At 41.6% G+C, this 24,501-nt stretch overlaps 1 protein-coding gene across 1 annotated transcript in view; it reads right to left on the reverse strand.

Annotated features, from left to right (window-relative positions):
- The window catches only part of SNTB1 (syntrophin beta 1), a 227,835-nt gene that overhangs the window by 103,268 nt on the left and 100,066 nt on the right, over positions 1-24,501 (reverse strand). Inside the window, exon 3 of the mRNA XM_058564867.1 lies at positions 22,073-22,289. Within this exon, the coding sequence (XP_058420850.1) occupies positions 22,073-22,289 (217 nt within the window). The remainder of the gene's footprint in view (positions 1-22,072; positions 22,290-24,501) is intronic.

Raw genomic sequence — 24,501 nt, forward strand, 5'->3', positions numbered from 1 at the left:
ACTTCAGAGAGGAGAAAATGAAGCCTCTAATGGCTCCACCTTAGAACCTGAGGGAATGAAGCAGGCTGGGGTAAGGGTCCAAGGTTGATGGCATCGAGGAGCTGGATTACGTACAATCATCTCCATGGTGCTTCCACTTTTGAGATGAGCATTTCATAAAATGTTTGAAGCAATATGTTGACTTTTCATGAGTTGGAGCAGCTGACATTTTGGCTGGCTCTGAGCCAGGGTGGGTGCTATTCTAAACGAGAAATCAGTTATCCCATCTGTACTGAAGGAACTTTTTCTAATCGTTTGTTTAAAGCTTTATTTCCAAGGCACTGAGTGAATTTAATTAATTTCACCACCACCATCCCCTCCTTAATAAATTCCTCACACATGTGGATTCACTAGGAAATTGAATTTCACCTCCAGAAAACAAAAAAAAAAAAGGACATTCAACTAAAGGACGAGAGATGAGTTTGGTGAAAGCCCAGTGATCTAGTCAAAATGAAAATGCCTCTCAAACTGTAATGAGATGAATCATCTGAAAATGCAGATTCTGGTTCACCAGGCCTGGAGCGGGGCCTGAGATGTGGCATTTCCCACAAACTCCCAGGGGACACGCTACTGCTGGTGTCCCCACCCACCCTGGCTCAGATCCAGGCAACATGTCAACTGCTCCCACTCATGAAAGGTCAACATATTGCTTCAAACAACTTTTATGAAATGCTTATCTCAAAAGTGGAAGGACCATGGAGATGGTTATATGTAATCCAGCTTTGAGTACTTTTGAGTAGCAAGGAGCTAGAAGATATCAAGACATCATTCACATCTCATTTTGCCACTAAGTCGCTGTTATAACCTGGAAACCCTTCTCAATGGGGCTTCAGTTTACTCTAGAATAAATCATTCTCTAAGGTTCCTTCCAGCTCTTAAAAATGTATCATGTTCTCCAAAGTATAGGTCTAGCTTCCCTGTACTCATGATTTCACCCATTCTATTGGCAGACATGTATTGAGCACCTACTATGTGTCAGGCACTGAATAAGGTACTGGCTAATTAAGTATGCACTAGATCAAATGCCTGCACTGAGAACCAGTTCAGAGAGAGAATTGGGCAATGATAACATAATGCCATGCAGGCTATAAAGCTGCATGAGCAATGGCTGTTAAGAGTACACACAGGTCTGAAACTTTAACTGTGTTTTGGATACTAGGTAGGAGGGGTGTCATCCTAGAGTGGTTCTCAGACTTGAGTGTTCATCAGAGCCACCATTAGGACTTATTAAACACAGATTGCTGGATGCCACCCCCAGACCTCCAAGAATTTGCATTTCTACAAATTTCCAGGACATGCCGATATTGCTCGTCTGGGACCACACTTTGAGAACCACTGTTCTATTATAAATCAGGCATTGTGCTAGACTTCAGGACACAAAAATGAATGAGACATGGGTTTTTGGTTTGGAATGGATGACTAGAAGGAATCATAGTTCAGTGGAGGAAATAGGCTGTCTCTCTCTCCCCCCATACATTAGGGTTAGGGTAACTTTGGAAGGGGTTGAAAGAGAAAGAGAGTGTAAAGTGATGGTTCTATGCCCGAGGAGCATTGGAGTCAGAAAGGGTTGCGCTCCAATCCAGTTCTGTCTCTTGGTCTTAGTACAGCAAGTGCTAGAAAAATGATAGCTGGGGTTTCTCAGAATAATAACAACTATGATTCTGGCTTGAGGGAGGAAAACAGAAAAGACTGCCCAGAGTGATATCTGTGTGATGACTGAAGGATGACTAAGAGCTTGTGAAGTAGGTCTGCTAGGGTTTAGTAGGTAGGGAGGTGAGTGGATGGTTCTAGGTGGAAGATGTCACCAAGCGGTCAAATAACACATTGCTCTTTTCACTAAGTACTTTCTGGTAAGTGTGCATATATTATAGCTTAGTGCACAGAATCAAATTTAAAATTCTTTGAGGGAACATAGTTCTTTAAAGCACTCCTATGTACAATTCCTCTGTGAAGTCAAAAGGAAGACAGGTTTCAGTGGTAAGTGCAGGATGGACATGGACTCAGAAGTTCTGAGTTCAAGTCTCAGATCTGCCTCCTAGCAGCTCTGCAACATTTGGAGTTCATGTACACATATTCTTTCCATTTCTAGCAACCCTACAATGTAGCTACCATTATCATCACTACCATTCTATAGTTAGGAAGACTGAGGCCCAAACAAATTAGATAAAATGCCCAATACTGACACACTCAGTATTTGATCTCAAGTGTACTGGATCAAGTTTTATACTTTGGGATTTTTGCTTTTGTTTGATTATTTCTTTTCTTTTCTTTTTTTTTTTTTGTGAGGAAGATCAGCCCTGAGCTAACAACCATGCTAATCCTCCTCTTTCTACTGAGGAAGACCGGCTCTAAGCTAACATCTATTGCCAATCGTTCTCCTTTTTTTTTGGTCCCCCAAAGCCCCAGTAGATAGTTGTATGTCATAGTTGCACATCCTTCTAGTTGCTGTATGTGGGAGGTGGCCTCAACATGGCCAGAGAAGCGGTGCCTCGGCGCGCGCCCAGGATCTGAACCCGGGCCGCCAGCAGCGGAGTGCGCGCACCCAACCGCTAAGCCACGGGGCTGGCCCCTGTTTGATTATTTCAAAGGAGGATTTTCCATATTTATCCAATGATTAGACATGCTGAGAAAATTCATTAAACCCGTAGATTTCCAGGCTCCTTCTCTGGAGGTTCCAATTCTGTGGGTCTGGGATGGGGCCAGGAATCTGTATTTTCAATCATTGACTCCTCCCTCCCCCATATGAGTATTATCTTTAGGGAAATTTGAAAGCACATCCGGCAGTGGGTTGAACAATGTCCCCTGAAAATTCACGTCTATCCAGGACCTCAGGTGACATTACTTGGAAATAGGATCTTTGTAGATATAATTGGTTAAAATGAGGTCATTCTGGATTAGGGTGGCCCTAAATCCAATGACAAGCGTCTTTATAAGAAAAGGCAAGGACTCACAGAGATACACACACACAGAGAAGAAGGCCAGTAAAGATGGAGACCGAGATTGGAGTGATGCAATTAGCTATAAGCCAAGGAACACCAAAGATTGCTGAGAGCCACCAGAAACTGTAAGAGGCGAGGAAAGATTCCTCCCTAGATCCTTTGGAGGGAGCATGACCCTCCAGAACTGTGAGAGAATAAATTTCTGTTGTTTTAAGTCATTCAATTTGTGGTAATTTGTTATTGCAGCCTTACACACTTGCCTTCTGGAAATTTCAGGGAAATAATTATTGTCTTAAATTGGCATTTTGTTTTTTTTGGTGAGGAAGATTTGCCCTGAGCTAACTTCTGTGCCAATCTTCCTCTATCTTGTATGTGGGTCGTGCCCCAGCATGGCTAATGAGAGGTAGGTCCACGCTCAGGATCTGAACCCACGAACCTGGGCCACCAAAGCAGAGTGTGCCGAACTTAACCACTACACCATGGGGCCGGCCCCTTAAATTGACATTTTAACATGGAAAGTTGATAACAGCAGTTGCTTCTGGGGAGGAGAACCACGTGGCTTGGACATAAGAGTTAAAGGGAGACTTATTTTTCTCTGCATGTCCTTTTGTTCATGTTAAACCATATACAAGTATTATCTATTGAAAAAATAAATAAATGATTTTTTTTTTTTTTTTAAATCTGGGACCAGAGCCATCAATCAAAAATGTATTGGTTTCTTACACTCCACCAAAGAAATAAACAAATCATATTAAAGCCACTTAACATGAAGGTCTCATTCAAAAGAGTGACTTCCATGGTCAGTCTTGGGGGTCAGGGTGATGTAAGCCACTGATTGGAGAGTCTTGTACAATGAAAATAGAAGCTCTGCAAGATGACACAGAGCTCCTGCCAGATGCTAAAGATCAGAATCCTCTATTCATTAGAATAAGAATGAGGAAGCTATATTATCTCTATTTTATGTCCAGGAATACACTCAAAGAGATGAAATGACTTGCTTCATGTAACACACAGAGTTATGTATCAGAGCCACGTACTGATCATTCATTCCATTCAATGTAATATTTATTGGGTGTTTACTGGGTGCTAAGTACTGGAAATATAGAGATGACTCAGGTGCCTTCCTGGGCCTGTCTTGAGACTGTTTGCCCTCAATTCCATTCCTTGCACTTTCCCTGACTTTGCTCAGTATCACAGGGGAGATGATTACTTGAGGCTTCTGCGTCACATGGCTTTTACCCATATGAGGCACCAGCAGAGACTGGAGAGCAGAAGGAAGGAAAAACCCCTGTTGGTTTCTTCCTTTACCATTATAACTAATCCCCTGCATTCAATTCCCTCTGATTAGAATGCCTAAAGTAGTCTGTTTTCCTGGTTGGACCCTGACTGAAATGCTTCTGCAGGCTGGATTTTGATTTCCTGTGGCTGTAAGCTATTCTCTCTGCTTGGGCTATGTAGGGCAGTGCAGGGATGGCTGGACAACCTGGAGGAGTACCAACTCTGTCAGATTCCCAGAAGTGCCTGCAGCTGGGGCCCTCTAGCTCCATTATGACTGGTTAGCGCCACAGCCTCCTAGAAGGGGAAAGATGCTCACCTCCCCAAAGCCACCCCTCCTCCCAGCCCCCCTAGGCTTGAGTTCACAGCTCTTTGGGACAAGTACTTCTAAGCTGAAGGGCTGTAACTACAATCAGAACACTGGCCACGTGGAATTAGGGAACCTACTTGGAGCTCATGCCAATATTAAAGCTATCCAACTCTTACAAACAGGCCAACAGAGGTCACAGTTCTGGTTGCCGTGAAAAAAACGAATATGCTGCACTGTGGTCATAGTTGGAGGCCATTTTTCCTCTCATAAATGGTGCCTCATGATTTTTGCAACCTAATATACTGACTGAGGCAATCATTGTAAAGAAGACTTTTTCCATTTGGGGACCAGGAGTATCTTGGGGAACTTCCAAGGCACCATATAGATCACAGCTAAAGAAATTCTAACCATCCGTTTGGCCCTGCCAGTGGTAACACGCAGACTATAGGAAGGCTGAAGGGGAAGGCTGAGAAGCTCTTCCCTATCTCCTGGGTCTTTCTTCTGTTCTCTTTCCCTCATCCACTCATCAGTCCATTTGTTCATACGTATATTCATCCAATGAGTATTTATTCAATGCCTACCCTGAGCCAGTCACTGACTGGGCTGGGCTCTCGGGATAAAATGATGAGCAAAAGAAAACAAGGCCACTGTACTCATGGAGCTAGTGAGAGAGTCAGATGTTAGTCACATAAGGACACAAACAAATGTAAAACCACCACGTGGTAACAGCTACAAAGGGTGATACAGGGAGACTCGAGTTGGGGAAACTTTGGGTTTCTTGTGGGCCCCAATGAAGGGGTGATGAAGGGTAGACATCTTCAGAGGTTTGGTTTTTTTTTTAACATTCTTAAGGCTTTATAGCTTATGAAATACTTTTAACATACGTTATCTCATTTTATTTTCACACCAGTGCTACAATGACGAGATTTTACAAAGAAGCGTGAGCATTATAGTAGTGGAAGCTAATTCAGATGAAAATATGAGAGAACAGGTCAAGGGGCGAGGGTAAATAAGAGAGTAAAGCTTTTTCAAGTCTTTGTTTTTCGTTTGTCAAAATTGGTGGTCTTTTCTTCAAGCTCAGTAATTATAACCTAGAAAGACAGAAGAAATGCCACAAACGTAGACACGAATTCTAGCATTAGCTGTGGCAGAATTTGGTTACACCATAGTTACATCTAGTTTTGCTGAGGCAAACAGAGGCAAGGCTTCCTTTGAACAAAGGTGTCCTCTAGACCCAGAGGGAAAGAGCCTTAGCCACAAATAATAACACTCCAAAAGCAACAGCTATAATTGCAATAATGAAGAATGCTTTTCACATGTTCTGAGTGTGAAAAGGCCCAGTGGTCCTTCATCTCATAACTTTAGGTCATGCTTATTCACTTGGATGACTTCAGCTAAAAGGAAGCAACATGGTTGTTTTTAGGCTCTATATTAAAACCTATATAAAGTGGGAGAGAGAGAGGAAAAATTTCATTTACTAAAGACTCCTAGCTTCATGATAATTACTAGTGTCTGCCAGTAAATATTAATCATCTTGACTAAATGATGAGTTTATTTACATGATGCTCGTATTAGTCACGATAGGATAGGATTATGCTGTGGTATCAAATTATCCTGAAATCTCAATCATCTCACATAACCAGACTTTATGAAAATAACATGCTATATGTCCAAAAAGAATCTGAGGTAGGTGGAGTGGGGATCTGTTCCATTAGGTCATGAGGGACGCCAGGCTTAAGGAAGCTCTGCCATTTTGTAGTTGCACCTCCAAGAACACAGGTGCCCATTACTGCCTCAGCCCAGAAGTGCACACATCATTTCTGCTCATATTTCATTAGCCAGAATTAGTCACAAGGCCCAACATAAAATAAGAAGGCCTGGAAATTCAGGAGAACAAATGGACTATTTGGTGAGCACTATTGTCTCGGCCACTATAACCTATTTCCAGAACTCTAAAAAGTGATCCGGTAGGGGAGGTACTATCTTTGCCACAATTCTCCAAACTATATCAAGGCATAGAGTTTCCTTTAAGCTCTTATATTGAGTCATTACGGGAGAAGGGAAGAGAATTAGCATTTCCTGAGCTTCTACCACACAGCAAACACTTTGTGTGATGGATACTGTGAATTGGATTACTCAACCTCATTGTACTCTCTTTATGATGTAGAATGCTAAAAAAAAAAAAAAAAAAAAAAAAAAATCCATATATCCAGATTCCCTTGCAGCCAAGGTTCCGGAGACATATTAGGTTCTGCCAGATATATGGTTTATATAACCCCATGAGATTTGGAAGATGGAATTGAAAAGAAGGACATACTCCTGATGTTTTGACTATCACTGCTGGCAAGCAAGGCTGTCAGTGTCAAAAGGAAGAGGTGATGGCAGCTGGCTTGGAGCTCCAGTGTCCAATCACCAGCTTTCTGGGTGGTACCCTCATCCCAGTTTCCTGATTCCTAGATCACTGCTCTTGTGCTGTATAATTTCAACAGTTCCAATGGCCACCGCCTGGTCCTCTACTTCCCTGATTATTTCAATTTTATAGAGTTCTGAGGGTCATTAACGGAGACCCAATCTATAGTCTTCCCATTTTTTTGTAAGCAACTAATTCCTTATATTAAATCCCTTTCTGCTTAAGTTATCTGGTAGTTTCTACTTCTTTCACTGTAACATGACTGATATTTGCTAAATACTGTTATATACATAAATTCTTCTGCGAACCTTCTATCTGGGAGCTCTTAATTGTTGAAATGAGTGAAGTTGTATGTTTAGGGAGTCTAAGTTAGAGCTAAAATAACTACAAGCATAAATTTGCCATGTTTTAGCCTTAAAATTCATGAGAATGAACTCTATAATAAATTCTATTCTCTCAAAATTCAGAGAAAAATTCTTGTTCCTGGAAGGTACACCTTTTCATTCAGAGGCTTTATATATTCCCTGATAAAACCCACCTTATCCAAGAGGTTATGCATACCTCATTTTGAGAGGCATTCAATCTGTGTAACAATTCTGAAAAGTAGGCCTTATTATGCCCATTTTATAGATGGATTAACTGGGGCTTAGAAAGGTAAAATAAGGTGTCCAACATCACAAGGAGCTAGGATTTAAACCTAGGTTCTTCTGTTTTCAAAGCTATAAGTTCTTTCCCCTACAACACGCAGACTTCTAAGAGGGCAACAGTTCATAAGTTCTCAGCTGCTCTGAACATTGGTCCATAGTGGAAGTTTGGTTAGTTCATTTAGCTCAACACTGGTATGTATTAGTTAGTTCTTCTCTCCTCCACAGACATCAAAAGCTATAAGCATCTGCCTTGAAATGGTATACTTCTCATCTTATGAAGGATTCAGAAATAAAAGATGAATGGAACACAAGAGGAAAATCTGCAGAACTAGAAAAAAATGACTACACATTCTGTATTGCTGGTCGCCCATGAGCGACCATGACTATTATAACTTTGTACACAGACATGACAATAACAGATTTGTGATGCCCGGAAACCTGATGCAAATTGAAGTCAATAGGATCCTGGGATTACTATGGTATTAGCAGAAATACTTTGGTTTGAATTCCTACTCTGGCTCATGCACACTGTTCTATCTGTCACTCTCCTTCTGTACATAGCTGACAGCAGGCTGGAGAATTCCGCCTTCAAGACTTATTCGAATATTTCCATAAAACTGGATGTGGCCTTGGTAGGAGTTGACCCCTTCTTAGTGATTCAAGTCCTGTCTCTGTCTTCCCTGGAGAAATTAATCTAAAGATGCTATTTGCAAATTGACCCAGTTCTTCAAACTGTCAGCTAGCACAGATGCAGTGTCGACAAAAACGTATAAAATCATGATGTGGTTTTCATCTACCCAAACAGCTGTTTTATACTTTTCAACACAATATTTTACCCAGGGCTTTCCCAGCACTTAATAAAACTATCTAAAAAACTCTTAACACCTCTTGGGGAAGGGCAAAAGGGGTAAAGGGGGGCACATGAGCACAGTGATGGATGGCAACTAGACTTTGGGTGGTAAACATGATGTAGTCTATACAGAAGTCAAAATATAATGATGTACACCTGAAATTCATAATTTATATAATGTTATAAACCAAGATTATATCAATAAAAAAATATTCACGACACTGAAAGAATTATTTGATAATATTATTAGGAATAGATATTTCTGGAAAAAAAAAAAGTAAATGAGAAGAGATTACATTTGCTAAGTGCCTCTTATGTGCCAGGCATTAGGCACATATCAACTTATTCAATTCTTAAAATAATACATACATAGAGATACTACCACTCTCATTTAATATAGTAAAAAAAAAACATTCAAAGAAGTTAAGTAAATTGACCAAGGTAACTCAGATAATAAGGAGAAAAGCTGGTAATGAAACCATGTTGGCCTGGCCTGAAAGTCAATCATCTTTTCAAGACTGCACAATGCATCCAGTAAAAAACATTGTCAGGGAGCTTGAGAAAACAGCTCCAAGAATTCTAAGTTCTGGGTCTAGTGTTGTGTTTCCAGGTAACATGAAGAAACATTTTCCGATTGCCTGAATATTTAATAATACAGGAAACGAAAACAAATTGCATGACTTGGCCTTCACTGTGAGTTAGTTTCACAACAGAAGTGGAGGAGAGGGTTTTATTCAAGGAAAAAAGAAATGCACCACATTACAAGTGAAAGTGTGTCTATAAATGGTAGAGGATTTGGCATTTTAGATGAGAGCAAATTAACACTAAAAAGAGTTTGCCTTTTTGATTCCCACTGACCAATGGTTACTGCTCAAAAGTACTCCTTCCTCTCCTCACATCTCTGTCTCTCTATCTTTGCCTTTTTATGGATATTTCACTGTCAAAACCAGCGTGGTATGGTGACAGCAGCACTCTTACCAGCACCTTCTCCAGTCTCCAGCTTTGTCATCACGGAAGAGGACACTTCCTCTAGACCTCTGCCACCTTCCGAGGAGAGGACAACAATCTATCATCAAGGCCATTTCTTAGCTGAGCTGCCCTGCCCATTCCCTGTTGCACTGCCCTCCTGCCGCTTCCAGCTTGAGTGAAATAAACTCTTTTTTCCTGAGCCTCTTGATTGTCACCTCTATACCCAACTCACATCACCGTGGCTAAAAGAAATCTTGATCAAAACTCTAGTGGGGCATAACATTGTATTAAGCAGGAACTTATAAATATTGACTTGGGGCTGTCTGAGATGCTTCTATCCAACAGGTCAGGAAATGAAGTGTTTGGGTTACCATATTTTTCTTATAACTAGTTATCACTTGTCATATACATACCAGACCTATTTTCAAAGAGGCAGAACGTAAATCCACACTTGTGATTTTTTTTTTTCTATTTTTGCCTCCGGACTCATTCCCTGCCTTTCTCTGCCCTGCTCTGTGCTCCAAGATGTCATACTCTATGTACTAAACAGCATCACACAGGCTCCCCAGCCTCTGGCTCCCAGTTGTGTGCAGCCAATTGAAAGTGTCGACAGGAGATTCTAGGGCAAGAGAGGAGAAAGGTTGGGGGTATCGACCTACCTCCAACCCTCCCTGGGCTATGATCGTCTCCTGGGGCTCTAGTCCTTACCAGGCTGCAGCAATCTGCTGCCTTTGCCCCTCAGTCCCAGGGGTGGGAGCAGCTTTTCACTGTTGCTAAGCCTTGTTGCTTCCTTCAACACAGCCCACTCTTCTGTAAATAGTCTCTTCATTAAACGTTCTCCAGTTAACCCTTCAGGGTGACACCTGTGTCCTGCCAGGACCCTGACAGACACCGTTACAATGGTTGTTCTGTAGTTATTGATTTCTACCTGCTGTTCTAAGAACTGTGGCAAATGCAAAGGAGAAGCAAGACATGCTGCTGTCCTCACCGTGCATGAAAATCCAGTTGGGGACACAAAACTATCAAAAGGCAGTCATACTCTGACTCTCAGTCAAGGCAGTATCTCCAAAGGCCTAAACTCATCCTATGCCTCCTACGCCCAGCCTCCACCAAGACATACCTCTCCTCAGTCCCTTTCATTCAGGGCCAGTGTAATAATCTGGGAAATAGTGGCCAGGGGTGTGGCTGCCATGGCTCTATGTCCACGGATGACAGAGCAAAGTTAGTTTTGGACTCCTTCTTTTGTCTCATCCCTCCAAGTCCCCCGCCCTTTTTTTGTGTGTGTGTGTGTGAGGAAGATTGGCCCTGAGCTAACATCTATTGCCAGTCTTCCTCTTTTTGCTTGAGGAAGATTGTCCCTGAGCTAACATCTGTGCCAGTGCACTTTGTATGTGGGATGCCGCCACAGCATGGCTTGACGAGTGATGTGTAGGTCCACACCTGGGATCCGAACCCACAAACCCTGGGCCGCTGAAGTGTAGCATGCAAACTTAACCACTACGTCACCAGGCCGGCCCCCCTCCAAGCCCATTTTATCACCAACTTCTGCAGATTCTCTCTCTTAAAAGCTTTCAAATTCATCTAACTTCTCTTTAGTGCTACTGTCCTACTCTAGTAGAAGCCAGGATTATTTCTCATCTCGATTTCTGCAATAACCCCCTAATTGTTCCCCCGACCTCTAGTCTCACCTCCTTCCAGTCCATGCTTTATCGTGAAGCCAGAGGGATCACTGTTGAGTTCTTCCACTGCTTCAGACCCCTCCTGGGATAAAGTCCAAACCACAAAATGGCTTAGCTCTGATCGTGACAACCTCTCCAGACTCTCGACACCTTCTTCTTATAGATTCCTCTAAAGAGACTGAACCTCTTTTGGTCTTTTAACAGAACCATGTTTTTGCTTGCCTCAATGCCTAGACTCATACTATTTCCTTTGCCAAGAATATCCCCTCTGTCTTCCTATCCCAACCTGACCTGGTGAACTTATATTGTATTATTCAAGTTTCAGCATAGACATCACTTTTTCTGACAATCATTCCCTTTTGTCACCACCCACCCTTCTCCAAAAACAGAACTTTGGATTGGGTAGTTTTCCTGCAAGGGAGTTTCCATAGCATCCTTTCCTTCCCTCATCACCTTCCTATAGCCTGTTCTGTAATTGCCAGCTTAGTTGTACATATTCCCTACCTGATGGTGAGCTGTATCAGGGCAAGACCTCCATCACTGCTGTAGCCTCAGCATCTAGCAAAGAACCTGAATGATCAAAATTATCTATTTAAAAGCTGAAATTTAAGAAAAGGAAAGAGGGGCTGGCCCGTGGTGTAGTGGTTAAGTTCACGCACTCCGCTTTGGCAGCCCAGGGTTCACGGGCTCGAATCCCCAGTGCAGACCAATGCACCACTCATCAAGCCATGCTGTGGCAGTGTCCCATATACAAAAAACATAGAGGAGGATGGGCTCAGATGTTAGCTCAGGGCTAAGCTTTCTCAGCAAAATGAGGAAGATTGGCAGGGGGTGTTAGCTCAGATCTTCGTCACCAAAAAAACAAAAGAAAGGAAAGAAATCTCAACCAGGTTTAACAGATGGGCAATGTCAAAATTCCTGTTCTAGTATTATTGTGGAATAAATGGAATATCTGTCAACAGACACAAGCCCTGTATGTCCAAGTAGGTGTTTTTCTAAATTTATCTGCAGCTCTCTGTGCCCCAAACCCATCTTCCACTAAGGAAAATAAAATTCCACGCATGTAACAAAAGAAGGGAGGGCAGGGGCTTCTCTCTGAACACCCCCTCCCTTCTCTCCATCCCTGTGAGAGGTGATGCCTGCTTGAAAGAGGATGCCTGCATGATAGCACCAGGGTTATTTTCAGAGGCTTCATTATCTCAGCTGGAAAATCCTGGGGCAGCTTTTTGCAAACCAAATGGAGTTCAATTAATGTATCAAGAGCAAAGGATCAAGACCTAAATATTGAGAGTCAATGTTAGCAAAAATCTCTCAGCACCCAGATGGTCAAGTTCAACCTCTCGAAGTGCTCTTAGAAGACGGGAAACTGAGATTTTCCTAGAATGGTGCTCAGAGGCACGAGAATGGACTAAAATAAACTCATTTTACTGCGTATTGATGCATCACGGAACCATGCTTGGTGAGCTCCCTCCTCAACTCTTTTTCTCAAGGCTAACCAGAGATATTTAAATTCCTTTTTTTAACCAGCTTACCATCACCAGGGAAACCTTACTAATTCATATCCCACTGATTAAAAATGTATGATAATTAGGATGAATACCTAAGTTTATCTATGGAGAAAATAGATTTTCTTAAAAATAACAAGGCTATGAAAATGTTTTTTAAGCTCATTAAAATGAACCTTTCGTGCACTCTGTTGTCTACAAAGATGCCAATTATGCAACGGTTCTTATCGGGAAAAACATGGAGCCTTGGCCATTCATGTTCATCTCCTTTCCCTTAAAAGATCCCAGTAAAAAAACAGTAAAATAGGTAAAAATCCACACGAGAATAACAGAGGCAAGAGTTCAGTACGTGTTTGCAGGACAGACAGCAATGGAGCCAGGCAACTGGCTGCAGAGTGGAGGAAGAGCCAAGGAAGTTACAACCTAGCGGGCTGCAGAGCAGATTCCAGCAAAGCGTTAGCCCCTTGGAACCTCCAGAGAGAAGGTTAGGGGTAACGTAGGGCTGAAAACAAACGTCCTATTTGAGGGCTTCAAGTTGAGTGGTGGGACTCTGAAAGCTGGGAAGCGGTCTTCTCCCACTCTCTCCCCACCACCCATATCCAAGGAAAGAGACTGGATGGTTCTCACTTGAGTAACTCAATGGACCCAGAGAAAACTTCCAAACACCAACACTCAGAATCAGAAGGGCTCTCTTAGTAAGGCTGACATGCCAAGCAATAACTGTAGATGAATTCTCACCAATTGATAAGCACCCCCTCCCCACACACATAGGTTACAACAGGTTGCTTAGTCTCTCAATGTAAAACATGAACAGATAGAAAAGGATCACCAGACATTTGAGGAAAACTTCCAGCAAGGAAGATGAAGATCCAAAACAGAACAAAGGTAACTGGAGAAACAAAGAGCACAAACAAAAAAAGTAAACAAAACTAATGAGTAGGCCCCAAGAATTAAGAGAAAATACAGCACTCACAAAACAAGAACAAAATTCTATGAAAAAGGAACATTCCGAGAGCAAAAAGAGCTAAAATATAATAGCTGAAACTTAAACAGAATATATTCATGAGAAGGGTCAAAAAAATAAAGTAAAAAAATGTGATGGAAGTAATAGAGAAAGAAACAGACTTAGATAATCAATCCAGGAGGTTCAACATCCTCCCAACAGGGGATGCAGAGAGAGAGAACAAAGAAAACAGAGGAGGACATTATCAAATAAATAATATGAGACAATTACCCAGATCGCAGACATGAGTCTCTAGATTGGGCTACAAATGGGCTCCAAAATGTCCGATAAACATTCATTGCTTTTTTTTAAATAAATCTTTTAGATTTACTTGACTTTAAACTATCTTTATTGTTTTGATAACATTTAAACTTTCATTTAAAATAACTTTAAAAAGGGAGTCTCTTACCTATTTTCTTAGATCTGTTATGAATGCTACAAGGCATGCCTCATTACTTTGTCTCACTATGTACACTTAAAAATAACACAACTGTCTAGGACTTTATTTCCTATTTCAATTTCTGACTAATTCAGCTCAACTTCCCTGAAGTTCCCCTTCCCAACCACCTTTAAACAAGTTGTTGAAATGTTACTATATATTTCACTTCCTATATCTCTCAAATGCAGAATGTGAGCGCTGTTGAATCAAATACGAAGGTCATCTCTCTTTTTATGCATACCCTTTCTACAATAACAAAATATTTTACTAGTGGTTTTCTAGGTAAGAAACAAGAAGAGATAAATAGATAGATAGATAGATAGATAGATAGATAGATAGATAGATAGATAGACAGATAGATAGATGATAAATAGATAGATAGATAATATGATAGATGGAGGTGACAGGTAGATAGATATAGACAGATGAATAAGCATGACCAAAATGGTGCTCCTAGTGGTAGAGGGAAGTCCACACTTTCAAATCAAAGTGGTAGATCATTCCAAAGATAAAACTCATGATTTTTTGTTTGTCTGTTTGTGTTTAGTTTTAAACATGATGGTAAAAGTTTAACTTATTTTTTTTTAATTACAGTTGAAAAAATAGAACCCTGACTTTTGTTCATGATATACATAGCCAGTTACAAGCTATTCCATAGCTATGTGAGGTGGCTTCCAGTTCCAGCAAAATGGTAGTCCACACAAATTCAGCAATCTTTCTGCTATGAACACCTGGACATGCTACACAAGATATAATAAGAAAAGTTTGCTTGTTTGTGTTTTAATGTAATCCTGAGCTTGCAAGAAAGAAAACTCCCAGTTGTCAACAAAAGGGTGGGAGGGCACTCAAAACCAGGGTGGTGAGTATTCAAGCTGATCATAAGGCCTCCCTGGGAAGGTGGGATGGGGGTGGGGTCATGGCAGGTAGTGGGTCTGGTGGTGGCGGGCGGGCTGTAGACTTGGAGTTTGATACATAGATGATAGTTAAGGCTTTGTGAGCCCGTGAGTTGGGAAATTGGTACTGAGGTTCCTACAGAGAGCCAGAAATCTCAAAAGGCTAAAAACATCTATGAAAGAATGTCTTATAAAATAATCTCTGCTCAATAGCTTAGGGAGATGACCTGGAAACTTTGCTGGGAAAAAACTCTCTCCACCACCCCCTTGCACCCAGGAATGAGGATATGTTGATTGAAAGCTGCATTTATGTCATGGTTATGCTGCCAGGAATGAGAGGATGTCTACATTAAGTCATCCAATCATCACAACAATTTTACGTGGTCAGTATTATTAAGCATATTTTATAGATAAGAAATCTGGGAATCAGAGAGATTAGATAATTTTTCTGAAGTTAAAAGGAATAAATGACAGAATTGGGATTCAAACGCAAATTTTCTAACTTCACCTCTAAAGTTTTATTCACTGATACTGGCACATAGTTAATCTGGGCCTCTGTTTTAGCTATTTAAACTGTGTCCACCTACTACAGCACCATTATAAATTGATTTTACATTCTTGCTTTGTTTCCAAAATGTAATGTCAATCATGATCTGTTGGCAATAATTTCAGTTATGGATGTGTCCAACCAAGAATGAAGAAAACAGAACCAAGAAAATACATATTTTGTGAGCCTCTTAACAGGAGAAGCACTTTTCACAAGCAAGGACTTACTGTGGAAAGAAGACAGATATAAGTATCTCATGAATCTTCATTCTGGATGTACTAACCGAGGGGATTTTTCAATAATATTCCAAGTTTAAAGAGCACAGTTGAGAACTCTACAAAAGGTATAGGGGGTGGGGGTGGGGAGGTGGGGAACAGGACTGCAATAATATTCCCCAAACCCTAGAAAAGGAGGAAATGAGGCTAAACTAGTAAAACGATTACTTTTCTGCTAGTGGTCACCAAAAGATCATCTGTTTAGAAATGTGTAACTGAAGTATTTGGGATCATCTAAAACTCCAAACAAGGTGATATGTAAGCAACTTCAGGGAGCCAGGACTGGAAACGATTTAATTTGATAACCAAGACTAAGTCCACCATTATGATATCCATCAGGAATAAGATCATATGAACCAAAGGGGACAGGGGAAACTCACACGGGAGCACCCCGGCTCATTTACATACAGCCCAAAGGAGATGGGAGTCTCAGTAAAGCAGAAATTAACATAATGACCACCTTGGCAAGGCTCTCCTCCTCTGAGAAGGGACGGCTTCCAGCTTCCTTGTCTAAAATATACTTCTCGGGACCAGCCTGGTGGCGTAGCGGTTAAGTTTGCGCACTCTGCTTCGGCAGCCTGGGGTTCTCGGGTTCAGATCCCAGGTGCGGACAGACGCATCGCTTAACAAGCCATGCTGTGGTGGTGTCCCATATAAAGTAGAGGAAGATGGGCACAGATGTTAGCCCAGGGCCCATCTTCCTCGGCAAAAACCAGAAGGATTGGCAACAGATGTTAGCTCAGGGCTAATCTTCCTCACACACACACACACACACACACACACACACACTATATATATATCTATATACACACACATATATACTTCTTAAGGTCTATTAGCATCTCCTATATTGCTAACCTTGGTCACAATTTAATTTCTCACATAGCTGGCCTACATGGAGAGAATGCATTGCTTAGGCTGCCTTAAACGTCCACGTTGCTTTTGTTACTTGGTATTCTGATATTCTGCCTATACTCACACTTATCTTCCAATACAGCCTGCCCATAACGGGAGGACGCACAGATCCTCCTATGTGAGCATTTCCACCTGCTTGACAATTATGTTGCCCATTACAAGTGAATCCTGGCTTGTTTGGTTAATACAAGTCCACGCTTTAGAGATGATCCAGTGTCACTATGTCACTAATCAGGTTTCTGATCCTCTGTGGCTGAAGCTTGGGCACTGGATTGTGGTGACATTACTGAGGGCACTTTGTGGGAACATATCCACATGTCCTATAGGACCTACCAGATCACACCCCTCTGAATCACAGTGTGCTGAGTGGAGCTTTTCCATCTGAAACCACAACAGGGCCTTCTGTGAATCTTTCACTTATGTACCATAAATAGAGATGTGCACTGTTGAAATTTCAAGAAAGGTTGTGAGCATCACTCCATAATTTAACCATAAAGGTCTACAGTGGGGTCTGTTACTGGCATACAGTCATAACGAAAGCTTCATACACCACCCATATTGGTCCATCTGCTTTCAACCCAGTAGCAGGCTTAGTTAATGGACTGTCCTGGTTTCTTTAAGTTTGCTGAGCCTGGCAGAACAGAACTGTGTTATTATTTATTCTCTTATTCCCAAGGCTGTTTAGTGGGAGATTTTTTTGAAAAGGTAAGAATACCCAAAATGGACAGATAAATATGCCATTCATCATTTATTAATGGATCATATATTTCTGAATGCCTGCTTTGTACCAAGCAAAGTTCTAGAAAGCTGGAGTATTAAAATGAAAACACGGGGTACCCCAGACCTCCGGTGTTTTATGGCTGTAAGAATTGGGTAGGCATGTAAGAAAACAATCACAAGTCATTTGATGAAGGATGCTATAATGGACGGATAGCGGGACCTGTGCTACACCTGTGCTGATGCTTAAAGGGTGATGAGGAAGTCGTCAGGGAGGCAAGTGTAGGATATGCACAAATTGTTTAAAGGTTGCTGGAGCAAAAAGGATGAGATGGGAAGGAGCCGGACAGTCAGGGATGATCCAAAACCTCATGAGGTTTTTACGCAATACTGAGGAGTTTCGATATTAAAGAAGGTGACAGGGAGGCATTTTGACCAAATGGGTAAATTTTGAATGTTTCACACTCTGTTGGCTAGCCGAGTGTAGGGTAGATGGTAGGGGCTGGGGAAGGAGCACACTAGAAACAAAGCATCCGATAGGAGATACGTCCAAATAGTCTGCAGGACTGAGGATATGGGCCTGGGCTAGGGCAGTGGCTGTGAAGGCGAAGAGCTGAATAATGAAAAACAAGAGGTATGTAGGAGGTAGAATTTAAAAAAGTGTTGTAATCATTGACAACCACTAGCAGTGACATATTCTTGTGGATTCAGGGCCTGCTGGGTGACCTTTTCCACAGAAAGAGCAGCAATCCTGCCTGCTGTTCGATGGCTCTTTCTCTTTGAGAAATTGAACATTAGAGTTTTTAATGCAAACTCTAAGTAGCTGTGTGTCACCAACTGAGAGGATTAGCCCCAAGATGCTATGGCATTTGTCATCGGTTCTCAGGTTTTAGCATCCAGGAGACCATTATCTCCTGGCCATGGTGATTACAGGTCGGGTGAGCTGTTTTGCCAGGTGCTAAAGTCGGAGGCTTTATGTCATGATTAAGAAATTGGGTTTGGTGTCAGCCAGGCGTGGGTTTGAACCCAGATCTACTGTTTGCTTCAACTCCCATTTCTGGACTAAGTTCCATTGTCTATAAAATAGAGATTAGAGTACCTCTTACCTAGAATTGTTATTTGGATTAAATGAGATACTTCCTTAATTTCACGCATAAGTGGTAGAACTAAGATTCCATCGTGGATCTAGCTGACTCCAGAGTCGACACTCTCCCTTTCTCCTTCTTTCTCTTTTATGTTTAATATATGCAGTAGTTTCGTTATTATTATTTTTTTAGAAATGCTACAATTTCAGTTTCTATTTCCCCTTTGACCCAAGAGTTATTTCATAGAGAGTTTTTAAAAATTCATGAAGAAAGACTTTCTGTGGTTTGGTTTTATTATTAATTTTCTAGTTTTATTCCACTATCATCAGAGGATGTTGTTTGTATTATTTCTACTGTATCCATATTGCATTTTCCACCTTATCCTTATTGCATTTTTTTAATGATCTAATCTAGAGTTAATTTTGTGAATGTTCTAAGTGGATTCGAAAAGAAAGTGCATTCTTTATTATCAGAGTACAAAGTTTGCGATGTATCCAGATCTCCCTTATCGATTATGTTTGGGTCTTTTATAACTTTAATGTCCACTTGCCCTGTCTTGGACTGAGAGTGGTATGTTAAGTTACCTGATCTTAGTACGTTTCTATTTCTTCTTGCATCTTCTGCTCTAATGGTCGCTGCTGTGTTATTTGGTGTGCATTCAGAACTGCTGAATGTTCCTTGTGAACTCTGGCCTTTAGTGTAAATCAGTCCTTCTTTGTCCTGTTTTGTGCTTTTCGGCCTGCATTTTCCCCTGTCACAGATCAAGATCAAAATCGATATTTTCTGTTGTTGTTCTTAGTTTGCATTTGCCTTGTGTGCTTTGCCCATCTCTATATTTTTTGCCTTTTGCAATCGCTTTGTGCTAGGTGTGTCTCGTATGCAGCAAAGAGTTGGGTTTTGCAGAGTCCATGTTTCTGACTGGTACACTATACTGTGCCCGGCATGTAACTGGAGTTCCAAAAAATACTTGTTTCTTTTTCTTTTCGTCTGTTCCTCAATCAGGGTCAAGACTCACCTAAGCCTCTAACCTTTTTTTTTCTTTTCAGCTTTATTGAGATATAATTAATAAAATTGTAAGATATTTAAAGTGTACATTGTGGTGATTTGATACCTGTATACACAGTAAAAAGTTAATCTTATTATCAGCAGTTTGGATCTGTCTGGACTGAAGTCCCTTCTTGGACCCTCTGGCTTAGCTCGATTCTCATTTTCAGTCTTGCTCTGCTGGTTCTCACACCCTGTAGGACAGGCTTTCCCTCGCCACCTGGGAGGCCCCACATACACTCATCAATGGGACTTGAAGAGCACCAATATAAAAGCTTAAAAATGCATTCCCTCCACTGGCTTGACAGAATGAAGTTTCCAATATTTGAACTCAGGTCTGATGTCTCCCAAAATATTCTTTAAAATATAATTAAATGCCTTGGGAGAAATGTTATAGCATGTAAGTCCATAGCTGGAAGGAATCCTTGACATCATCTACTGGAACTCTCTCTCCAATGCATTAATCACTTCTGCAATATCCCGAGTTTTCTAGTCTCTGTTTGCATTTTTCTGGTACAGGTAAATGACACTATATGTACTCTACAGGCATAAGTTGGAAGCTCAGCTATACCACATATTAGCTAAATGATTTTTGGAACTTATATAACCACCGAGCCTCAGTTTTTTATCTACAGAATGGGGACAATGATAGAAACTCAGAGGGCTGTTAAAAGAACTAAGCAGGGTTACAGGGTTACAAATTCAAGGACTAGGCAGGAAATGTGAAGGACCAGGCATGTAATTAATTGAATCCCCTAAGTGTAAGGCAATAGAAGGGACCGGGAGAGTTCGTTCCCTTGTCAAAGGAGAAGCCTTTCCTGGGCTCATGTAGATTGGATCCCTGCCTGCAGCAACGTGGGGCTAATAATATCACCAGATCTTCCAATTTTTCTAGAAAAATTGGCTTTTTAACGTAAAATTTGCCAGCTATTCAATGTGGCAACTAATTGAAATTCCCTTAAAACACCAGATAGACCATTAAAAAAACATATCTGCGGGCTGGGTACACATATCTGTAGGCTGCCACTTGGCAGTCTCTGGTCTGAAGTAATTAGCATAATGCCCAGCACAAGAGAGGCTCTGGATAAATTATGAACTCATCAGATCTGAAACCTTAGACATCAGACTCTTGGGAGACAGGACTTGTCTCATTGGTGGGTAAGAGGCCAGGAAAGAGGAAACTCAGAGAAACCGGGACATCAACTTCAGGCCCAGGAAATCAGCAGAAATCAAGGGGACAAAACAGAGAACAGGCAGGCGGGAGTGGCTTATGGAAGAATCCTGCCTGCTTCCCAGTCTGTCTGCCCTGACTCATCTTTTGCTGATACTCCCCGGCTCTCTGAAACAACAGCGCATCTCTGATCCCCGTACAGCTACAACTGACATAGGAGCGGGGCAGGGAGTGGCGGAGATCCTGCAGCTGGCTGGAGTCAGAAGGGCTAGCAGCTTCCTTAGAGCGAGCTTATTGGGAAGAGAAAAAAAAAGTCTTGAGCTGCGAGCCAAGGAGGCAACTTTCTCCCTGCCCCTATTCCCTTTGGCTTTTCCCCATCAGCAGCTCTGAACCCAGCCAAACACTTCCTACTCCGGTGGGTAGCAGCTGTCCCACACATGTTATAAATAAGAGCCAGCAGAGCTGTTCCTATTTTTAGCATTTGAATGTGGATGCAAAGGTCACTGAGATTCCCCAGTTGCTGGCTCACTTCCTCCCTCTCTTCTCCACACAGCTCTTATTTTCCTCCAAGATGTATGTTTTCTGTTCCAGTGAGTTAAAGTAAGACTTTTGGGGGAAGGGGGACCCGAAATATTTGCTCGTCTTGGCTGGACTCCTTTTAATCGCCATGGTTGATATATCTCTCCTTGGCATGAGAAGTCACACACAGACTGGAAACAGCTCTCCAGGCTTGGATCAAAGCCGCTCCTTTTTCTCTTGAGCGTAAAGAGCGGTTTAGAGCAGAAAACAGTGTTAAGGATCCTCGTATCAAATCCTCCAAATACACAGTTGAGGGCACTGAGGCCCAGAGAGGCTGATTTGCTTATTACTATCTAAGATTAATAATGAATATTATTATAGCTTATATTCACGGAAGGTTTTCCTGTACTAAGCACTTCACATAGATTTCCTCATTTAATCCTCACAACCCAATGAGGTATCTTTCTCAATTATTCTCATTGTATAGATGACAAAACTAAGGTTTACTGGTTTGAGAAACTTGCCCAAAGCCACATAAATGAGCAACGGCAGACCCGGGGAAGGCACTTAGGATCCTGACTCCAATTCTTCAACTCTGTGCAGAACCAGAGCTCAGTATACAGATTCTTCCCGAGGATAAAGACAGGAAGAGGAAGGATGAAAGAAGAAAGGTAGGGAGGCCTGGCTTGAACACACACATCCTCTCAGCATGGCCCTTGCAGGCTCTTTTTCCGACACCACTGAGTGTTTTCAGAACAGGAGCACAGCCCTGGCAAAAGCCCCGTTTTAACCTCTGGGACCAAAGAGCTGCCGAGATACGGAAATCTTTGACCCTCTTTACCTGTTCTCAGGGTCAGCCAAGGCCATACTCCGGGTGACGTAGCACATCTTCAGGGGGATGCTCTTCCGATCTCTATGGAAGGAGAAGGATTGCGACGACAGAGGGTCTGAGGAGCCGCCCCCTAACCGAGGGGATTCAGGCGGAGGCGTTTCCCACCCAATCTCGGACACTGGGGAGCCTTTCTTCACGTAGGGCGTGGCCTCTCGCATGTACTTCACTGCAAGCAGAAAGACAAGAAGCGCTTTTAAGTACATCAGGGCTGAAGTTCCGGAAAGTCTGATTGCGTTTTTGAAACTTGCATTAGACAAGCTCTTAACACTCAACCTCTAAAATTCTGAACAAGATTCAGAATTTCTGCTCCTCTCAAAATAGATATTTTGTTATTTAAATTATATACCAAAGTGGTTTTTAAAAGTTACTATTAGGATGACCTGAACTTGAGAATTACTTTCAGCTTTTTTCAACTATGATGACTTTTATCTTTTCTGATTTTAAGTTGCATTCTGGGAAAGAGGCTGAAAAACAAACAGGCAGAGAACGAGAAAGCGTGACTTAGGCTAAAAGACACATAATCATTCAGTCTAGAAGTAGGGAAGCTGGTAGCCACATTCACTACCCGTGTCACCATTTTTCTGTTGAGAAACAAAGATAGGCTTTTCAATTTCATTGTGCTAAGAACATATATGCAAAGAAATACATCGATGAATACTTACTTATTCATGGCAGAAATCTGTAAGAGCAAAAATATTGTACTTAAGAGCTGAAAACTAGGGATAACCTAAATGTCCACTAAAAAAGAGACATTAAATATATTGTAAGACATCTACACAGTGACTTTAAAAAATGAGATAGATATAGATGTATCAATGTAGAAAGACCTATAAAAGGCCTATAAAAGGCCTATTTAAAACTATTACTAGTTTTAAAAAAAAGTCGAGAGAAGTACATATACTGTAATCTTTTTGTGTATAAAATCATAAATATATATGCGTGTATATCTATAACTGTTTCCGGATAGAAACACAAAAAATCTTAACAGTAGTTAGCTCTGGGGAGTGGAAATATAAGTCAAGATGATGGAGAAATAGACTTTTACTATGCATTTATTACCCTTTTATACCATTTTTATGTTTAGCCATATGTATATATTACTTTCATAGATTTTTAAAAAACAAAAATAGTTTAAGAGCTGAGTGGAACAGACTTAAATTCTGCTCTTCGATATGTTTGCTTAGTCTTAAGAAGTTATTTGCCTATTCTGAATTTAAGCATTTGGTCCTTAGACAGCTTTTGAGTTGATAGGGCAACTAGATTCTTGGAACATGCAACATAAACTTCCATATCCTTCTCTCCATCACTCACACAGTCTGGTTCTCTGCTGCTTAGGGGGATCTGGCTAAGTCCCCTACAGGTATCTGTTATTGCAAATGGCAGTGGATTGGAATGGGTGCAAACTACAGGGCATTTGCTCCAGATCTTTGAGGACTGAATTCCACAAACCAGCACCTTCACTGTGCAAGACATGGAGCCTGGTTTATGGAGACTGCAGAAATAAACAATACATACTTTCCATACTCAAGAGTTACAAAATCATGGGTGATTATAGTGGATGCTGTTGCTGTCCCTTTTTACCAGCCAGAGCACCTATTTCCTAGCTGCTGTGTGTTGGCTAGAACAACTCTTAGCTGCCCCCCTGCTCTGGAAAACTGCTCTTGGCTCAACAGAAGCCACCAAGCCTGGGAAGCTGTAGAGTTGTTGCCCGATCCCCCAGACAGAGGCTCTGCTTCTAGGGGACCCCACCTACGACAGTGACATAAGACAAGTACATAAACTATGGCACCAAGCAGAACGAGCTAAGTTTTATAACAGGAATAAATTAAAGTACCTTGGAAGAACTCATGAGAAAAATGGATCTGGGAGCATGAGTGACAGATTAGGTCCACAATTTAAGAAGCAGACCAAACATACCCAGATGCATGCAATATGGATATATACATTGGGGAACTCAGTCACAGATATCAAAAACAGCCATATTGGGGCCGGCCCGGTGGTGCAGCAGTTAAGTGTGCGCTCTCTGCTTCGGCTGCCTGGAGTTTGCAGGTTCGGATCCCAGGTGTGGACCGACGCACCGCTTATCAAGCTGTGCTGTGGCGGTCTCCCCTATAAAGTAGAGGCAGATGGGCACGGATGCTAGCCCAGAGCCAATCTTCCTCAGCAAAAAGAGGAGGATTGGCAATGGATGTTAGCTCAGGGCTAATCTTCCTCACACACGCACACACACACAAACAGCCATATTAATTCAAGACAGAAGAGATGTCATTTAGCACCAACACATATTGAAAACAAGATTTCAGGGTTTTAACTGAATATAAATGCAATTAGAAGAAAACAGTTCCATAGTTGCTGCAAACCTGTTACCACAGGTTACA

The sequence above is a fragment of the Diceros bicornis genome, chromosome 21 (genome assembly GCF_020826845.1).
Source record: "Diceros bicornis minor isolate mBicDic1 chromosome 21, mDicBic1.mat.cur, whole genome shotgun sequence".
NCBI lineage: Eukaryota > Metazoa > Chordata > Mammalia > Perissodactyla > Rhinocerotidae > Diceros > Diceros bicornis.